Source organism: Triticum aestivum, chromosome 4D (assembly GCF_018294505.1).
Source record: "Triticum aestivum cultivar Chinese Spring chromosome 4D, IWGSC CS RefSeq v2.1, whole genome shotgun sequence".
Classification (NCBI taxonomy): Eukaryota; Viridiplantae; Streptophyta; class Magnoliopsida; order Poales; family Poaceae; genus Triticum; species Triticum aestivum.
This window is the reverse complement of record NC_057805.1, coordinates 431,433,066-431,440,821: the sequence shown is the minus strand read 5'-3', so window position 1 is coordinate 431,440,821 and position 7,756 is coordinate 431,433,066. Positions and strand designations below refer to the sequence as shown.

The 7,756-nt window shown below is 48.1% G+C and overlaps 1 protein-coding gene across 1 annotated transcript; it reads left to right on the top strand.

The window, feature by feature from the left end:
- The first annotated feature begins 444 nt into the window (after nt 1-444).
- Nucleotides 445-1,501, top strand: LOC123100201 (major pollen allergen Lol p 5b-like). The gene has a single exon (XM_044522163.1). The coding sequence runs from the start codon at nt 490-492 to the stop codon at nt 1,324-1,326; it is 837 nt and encodes a 278-aa protein (XP_044378098.1). The 5' UTR covers nt 445-489; the 3' UTR covers nt 1,327-1,501.
- The last annotated feature ends 6,255 nt before the right edge of the window (nt 1,502-7,756 follow it).

Here is a 7,756-nt window from a genome sequence, read left to right as displayed (position 1 = left end):
CGTGTGGGCAATTCTAATGTTCGCCCACACACAGCCCGTGTGGGCTGCCTCCTGCTCACGCCACACACGGTGTGTGGGCGGATGTCTAGTATGCCACACGTGTGGGCGTAATCAGAACCCTATAAGTATGATCTGTTACAATCTACCCCTAAGAGAGGTTCATCATTCAAGTGGCCACAACATCATGTTTGGTCTTTCATCCTTCAAGGGTGGATATATTTGGAGGATTGGTAGAGGGGAGAGGAACATATCCAGTTCGGATGGGAAGGTTATTACCCCACGAGGTCAACCGATATTTAGCGATCTAATTGATTGGTTTGTGGGATGACGAGCTCATAGATATAATTAGTTTAGCTAAAAAGGGAGAGGAGAGGAGGAGATTGCTAATTTGGGCATGTATATATAGAGCTAAGCTCCTTCATCCTCACACCACAATCTCTCCTCCTACGTACTGTGCAAACCAACCAACGCAAGACAAGAGCATCAACAATGGCAGTGCAGCAATGCACGGTGGCGCTGTTCGTGGCCGTCGCCCTTGTGGCCGGGCCAGCTGTCTCGTACGCTGCCAAAGCCGGCCACGCCCCAGCCGGGGAACAACCCAAGGCCACAACCGAGGAGCAGAAGCTAATTGGGAAGGCCAACAACGCCTTCAAGGCGGCCGTGGCGGTTGCAGCCGTGGTCCCTCCAGCGGACAAGCCCAAGTATTTCGAGACCACCTTCGTCAACAACTTTGGCAACTGGACACTCGAAGGGTTAGCCAACGTGTCCAGCGCCAACGCCAGTATCAGCACTAGGGTCGTCTTCGCTGAGGTGGCGGCCACCATGAACGCCCAGGGCGCTACCCCGGAGGACAAGTATGACTCCTTCGTGGCCATCTTTGGCGAGTCGCTCCGCATCATCGCCGGCATCCTAGAGGTCCACGCCGTCAAGCCCGCCCGCGAGGAAGTCAAGGGGGCGATCCCTGCCGGCGAGCTCAAGGCCATTGACCAGATCGACACCGCCTTCAGGACTGCAGCCACCGCAGCCGACGCTGCCCCGGCCAAGGACAAGTCCACCGTCTTCGACTCCGCCTTCAGCAAGGCCATTAAGGAGACCATGGGCAATGCATACAAGGACTACAAGTTCGTCTCCGCCATGGAGTCTGCCGTCAAGAAGATGTACGCCGTATATGTTCCCGAGAGTCCCGAGGACAAGAGCTTCATCTTTGAGAGCGCCCTTACCGACACCATCGGCTCCATGGCCACCGCGGCCGCCGCCGCCACCCGCGCCACCCCCGCCACTCCCACTCCCACTCCCGCCTCCGCCACCGGTGGCGACAAAGTCTAGCTCATATATATATATATATATACAAATATTAGGAGGTGTTTGGTTCGCAGTTTTTCATCCGGCATCCGATTACAATGTAACCTCTTACCGTTACCCATGTTTGGTTTTTCTTTCTTTGTACCCCTCCGTCTAGGTGAATAAGTCATCTTAGGTTGTGCACCGTGACCAAGGAGGAAAAAATGAGAGAACTTAATGTTTATTTGCTAATTAATAGCATTGCATGCAATGAACTAACCACTGCATATTGTGTTTGGTAGTCTCAAGTCATTAAAAGCATGCACAACCCACATCTATTATTGGTTGATATGTGAAGAAACAAGAAACGAGGTAGAAGTTAATGCACCGCGCCTAAGTGTTTTGGGTTTATTTGATTTTCGTAATATGACTTACATCTAGACAGAAAGAGTATAAAGTATAAACAGATCTCAGCGCAGTTTTAGCATGATACCGCCCACACCCCCGCGTAAACGAATTACGTTACAGGGAGCAAACCGAGTCAACCCCCGTCCCCAACACAGAAAATCTCTTGCCGCCCACCGATCCTCCGCGAGTTGCGGCGCTAGTGGCGGCGGCAGATCTCTTCCTCCGATCCTCACCCACCCTCCTCCACCGAGTTGCCGTCAGCCCTGGTTGCCAAGGTCCCGAGCTTCCCCTCTTCATCATGCAGCGGCGGCGACACGCCAGGAGCAGCGGCCGGCGGTGGCCTTAGTTCTACCTATCTGGAACCCAGCCGTGCTTTTCTCTGCGCCATCACCGACGGGTTCCTGTTTTCTTCCCTGCGCCATGGCCGACGGTTCCTGTTTCCTTCCCTGCTTTTCCTCTTACCATTACATCTGATAGCCAAACAGATTTCGGTTTATGCCCATACCATTTACATTAACGGTGTAGATCCATTACGTTTACGTTGCCGTTACCGATTTGCAAACAAACACCTCCCAAGAGTCTATCGGCTCCGTGCCCGCACGGACATGACAGAATGAAACGCTCGTTGACTCGTGCATCATCGCAACCTGGCATTGAAACGAATACCATGCGTCCACCGGCCAGCCCGGCACAACACAAGAGCATGCACGCACACACGCACGTCCGCGAACAAAATCAAAATCAAAATGCGACGCATCTCACGAGTGCGTAGTTATTTTTCCATGCTAAAAGGCATGGCGACGCGCGATGCGATTGAAGGGATACGAAGCAACCTCGGCTCCGTACTCTGCGGCCCCCATGATTTGACGAGCGCACTGCGCACCCGTGGCCATGGAAAGGTGCCTCCTCGAGCTGCCTGGACATGAATGAATGAGATCCATAGATGGGGCGTGCCATCACTCAACACGGACGTACGTGTTCGGCTAGCACGGATTGACTAGGTTTTGTTAGCGTGCGTGGCGACGTGAGATCGCGCGCGCGCGTGTCGTTGTAGGTCTTCCGCGGGACACGCAGAATCCGGTGGGTCTCGCTCGTTCGGGCCGGCGACCAGTGTCGATTTAGCTAGCATGTAGTAGGCTGGCCCGTCAAAAGAAAAGCATGCATAGGCCGGTCTTGTATGTTGAACTTCTTTTTTTTTCAACACACACACGCGCTTATACATATACATATGCATTTTTCTCAAAAAACATATACATAGGAATATAAACTCATCCTTTTGTTACATTGTGTCGAATATTATTGTACAAGGTAGGTTACAGTTAGGCTGCAAGAAAAGCTCGAGGCTCGTGAGCCGCTCGAGATCAACTCGTTTTTTGACTCGACTCGAGATCGACTCGAAAAGAAACAAGCTGAGTGTGAACACTTTATGTAACTCGACCGAGAAACGAGCCGATCTTGAGCCAATGTTGGCTCGCTCGATAGCTCGACAGAATACCATTATGTTAAATGACCATGCCATATATTAAATGGAAATAAGATAATTTATTACCATATATGTTGTCCATAATTTGTCTCCATTTTATTTACCAACGAACATGTAAACTTAATTAAGTCTGGAGAAGATTTAGATCTAATTATGGCACGTGGTCGACTATGTGTTCAATATCCTATATTTTTGGCAAAGGTTCCTGTCGTGGTTTTGTCACGGCAGATGTACTCATGGAAGGACTTAGTTGTGGAGCCATTGCGACGAGGTTAGTTTAAAGGGGTTAAACAGGACCAAAGGACACGGGGAGTTTATACTGGTTCGGCCCCTTGCGGTGAAGTTAAAGGCCTAATCCAGTTTGAGGTGGTATTGTTAGGGTTTCGATGACCAGGGAGCGAATACGCATTGCCTGGCTCTCGGGTTGTTGTTTCTTGTCCCTAAACCGCCGCCGGGTCGTCCCTTTGTATACACAGGTTGACACCCGGCAGTCTACAGATTCCCGGCCAGCTCATAAACGTGTCCGGTTAGGTATCTACTCTTTCCTATCTTACAATACAAGTTATACATCTTACAGCGGTTTACATCTTTGGGCCCTAATCCGCCTTTGGGCTTTGGGCCTTACTATTGAGCCTCCTTCGTAAAGCGCCATCTTCCATGTTTTCATGGGCTTCCAATATGGGTAAATCACTATGAGTATAACCCGGCCCCTCCTGGGCGGTTTATACTCAATAGTTATATCCCCAACATTAGGCCCCAGGTTGATTTGAACTTGTTCATGTCAATTTTCAACACTTAGAAAAAAAACCTCCTTCATTATCCTTGCGACGCTTGTAAATCGCCATGACGTCATCTTCTGGAATCATGATAACCCGTCGTGACGTCACCTGTCATTAATTTTACGCAGAACCAAAATCTTTACTGTATCTCCTTATTTTTAATGAATCCCCGAAAATCAAGGCGTCCGCCCTGATACAGATCCGTTTTCGACCTCCTCGATTCCCGCGCTTGCCACTTATCCATTCGCCTTTATAAATAGGGCCGAGGCTCCCTTTCCTTTCCCCCTTTGCCTCTTCGTCTTTCTTCCACCTCGCGTCGCCCCAGTGCTCGAGTGCTGGCGCCGCCGTCGATCTTCGCCTCTGCACCAACAACGGCCGCTGCATCAACCTGATCTGACCAGATTCTCGTCCGCACACCTCCGCTGTTCAACAGCCCTAGTGATCTCTCCTTCTTCTTCCCATAGATCCCATTAGGGTTTCAGCGAGTTCATCGAAGTTCAGTGCTGTTCTTCCCCCGTTCTTCTCCGTAGCGTAAATGGTGAATTCAAACTTGATATTTTCCTATACGGTAGTAACTATAACTCCCTTTTTCATCCGAGAACATCTCCTTTTGTACAGAAAAATCCCATCTGAATCTGATGAACTGCTCAAGCACCTATTTTAAATCTGAATATGTTTTCCTTTTCTGACGCGCGGCAGATCCAAAATTGTGATATAAATCTGTGAAACCTGTTTTTCATCACTTAGCCTTATTTCCAACTTCATATCTATATTTTCAATACCTATGTAGGCGGCTTAGCTGTTAGAAAATAATAACCCGCCAGGTACCATTAGCTCTCTCTTAAACTGCCACGCGCTCATCTTTGTAACCTTGAGAATCCCAATCTCCGGTTTAACACTTCTGCATGCTTCAACACTTTCTGTTTTCTAACCTTTGGCGGATTATCTGTGAACCTTAAACCAACACAAATCTTTCTTTCAGGTCGTCAAATAATGGCCAATTCCTTTTATGCGTGTAACTGGGTTCAATCCCGGGTTACAGAAGAGCAACTGAACGGATGTGTTGCAACCGGCGCTTTAGCGAAAAAGGAAGACATCCACTGGAGAGCCCCCGGTCCAGAAAATCCTCCTGAGCCCAAGGATGGGGAGTGATCATTTTTGTCGATCATCTTAGTCGAGGGTTCAGCCCTCCCGGATCAAAATTCTTCCGTGATGTGCTCCATTGCTTCCAACTTCACCCTCAAGATATTGGACCTAACTCTCTGTCCAATATTCGCAACTTTCAAGTGTTTTGCGAAGCTTATCTGCAAGAAGAGCCCATGGTTGAATTATTCAGAGATTTCTTCTATTTAAACCGCCGTACCGAATTTACAGATGGACCCAACACTGAACTTGGCGGGATGTCAATTCAGAAAAGGAAAGACGTCAGCTTCCCTCATGTTAAGCATCATAGCCACCCGAAAGGTTGGAACCAAACTTGGTTCTATTGCTGGGATACATCTCCATCTGGTGAAAATCCTCTGCCTGGTTACCGTGCTCACCGGCTTACTAGCACACATCCACTCCCTCAAAGGCTGGCTGCAAAGGAACGGGCCAAATATGCATCACAGCTTTCAAAGCTCAGGGCCTTTGCAGCCAACGGTTTAACAGGCATTGACTTCGTCCGCTGCTGGGTGTCTTGGAGCATTTTACCTTTAAGCCGTCGCCCCGGTTTAATGTGTGAGTACACAGGGGACGTGAAAGATCCTCAACGGCATATTGATATTCAGCTGACTGATGCTGAAATTACTGAATCTGTCAAGAAGATGCTGGATGAACCGGTGGCCGACTGCAATAAAACAGGGCTTAGTCCGTTCTACGCTTCAAATAAACCGCAAGCTGTAAGAGCGCCCAATTCCTTGCTTTAATCCATATTCTTAAACCCCCTGATAATCGTTTTAATCTTTAACAGGGTGATGATCCGTTCTGGAAGAAGAAAACGCAAGATAAACCTGCCAAAACACCCCGCGTCAAAAACAAGGCCAACAAGAAGCCTGCCAAGAAGAAAACCGCCGAGTCCACCGAGTTAAACATCGATGACGATGATGATAATCATGAGTCAGAGGTAGAACTTGATTCACTGGGCTCTTTTTTCATACACCTCATTGACAATGATTATTATCAGGGTGACGCAGAAGCTAGCCGTGCTGGGGACACAGAGGTAATTATTCTTTCTTCTGACTCAGACCCTCAGCCAACCCGGAAAATACGTCAAGCAAGCTGGAAAGTAAGATTTTCTCACCCTCTAGCTCACTTGGATCCAAACTTTCTTTTGAAGAAACAGCAAAATGAAGCTCGCCGCACAGCCCGTCATAGCGGCCAGGTGGTAACTTCTTTCGGTTTACCTAATACGTCGGTTCGTAAACGTCGCCCAAAGGTCTCTTATAATGCTGACACATGTTATCCCAAGGCGGGTTATTTCCGACAACCTCTTAATCCGTCCGATTCAAATTATCAGGGAACTTCTTCCTCTGGCGAGTCAACAGGAACACAAATTCCAGCCCTCAAAACTGTCCCGGGGTGAGCATACTTAATTAACCCTTCATGCCTTATGATTAACCATTGCACTTAACCTGCAACTTGCATCTTATCTTCAGAGCCCATGTGATAACCCACAAGTATAGGGGATCAATTGTAGCCTCTTTCGATAAGTAAGAGTGTCGAACCCAACGAGGAGCTAAAGGTAGAACAAATATTCCCTCAAGTTCTATCGACCACCGATACAACTCTACGCACGCTTAACGTTCGCTTTACCTAGAACAAGTATGAAACTAGAAGTACTTTGTAGCTGTTTTTGGATAGGTTTGCAAGAAAATAAAGAGCGCGTAAATAAAAACTAGGGGCTGTTTAGATAAAGACACAATAAAGTAAATATAGCGAGTGTGGAAAAGTGGTGGTAGGAGTTGCGAAATTGTCCATACGCAATTGACTACTTTACTAGACTGATAACAAGTTTTATGTGGGAGAGGCCACTGCTAGCATGTCATCCCTGACTTGGAATTCTATGCACTTATGATTGGAACTATTAGCAAGCGTCCGCAACTACTAACGTTCATTAAGGTAAAACCCAACCATAGCATTAAGATATATTGGTCCCCCTTCAATCCCGTATGCATCAATTTCTATGCTAGGTTGAAGCTTCTGTCACTCTTGCCCTCCAATACATAGTCCTATCAACATACAACTAACCCAATGGTGTGATCCACGCGCGCGCTCATATGATGGGCACCAAAGGACAGCAACATAACCACAAGCAAATTAAATCAATCATAGCAATTCATCAACCACCGATAGGACAACAAAAATCTACCCAGACATCATAGGATGGCAACACATCATTGGATAATAATATGAAGCATAAAGCACCATGTTCAAGTAGAGGGTAGAGCGGGTTGCGGGAGAGTGGACCGCTGTAGATAGAGGGGGGAAGGTGATGGAAATGTTGGTGAAGATGGCGGAGGTGTTGGTGAAGATCGCGATGATGACGATGGTGGCCACTGCAGCGTTCCGGTGCCACCGGAAGAGAAGGGGAGAGGGGGCCCCTTCTTCTTCTTCTTCCTTGACCTCCTCCCTAGATGGGAGAAGGGTTTCATCTCTGGTCCTTGGCCTCCATGGCATGAGAGGGACGAGAGCCCCTCCGAGATTGGATCTGTCAACCTGTCTCTCTCTGTTTCTGCGTTCTCGTATTCTGCCCTTTCACCGTTTCGTATATATATGGGGATCCGTAACTCCGATTGGATTGAAACCTTCGCCGAGATTTTTTTTC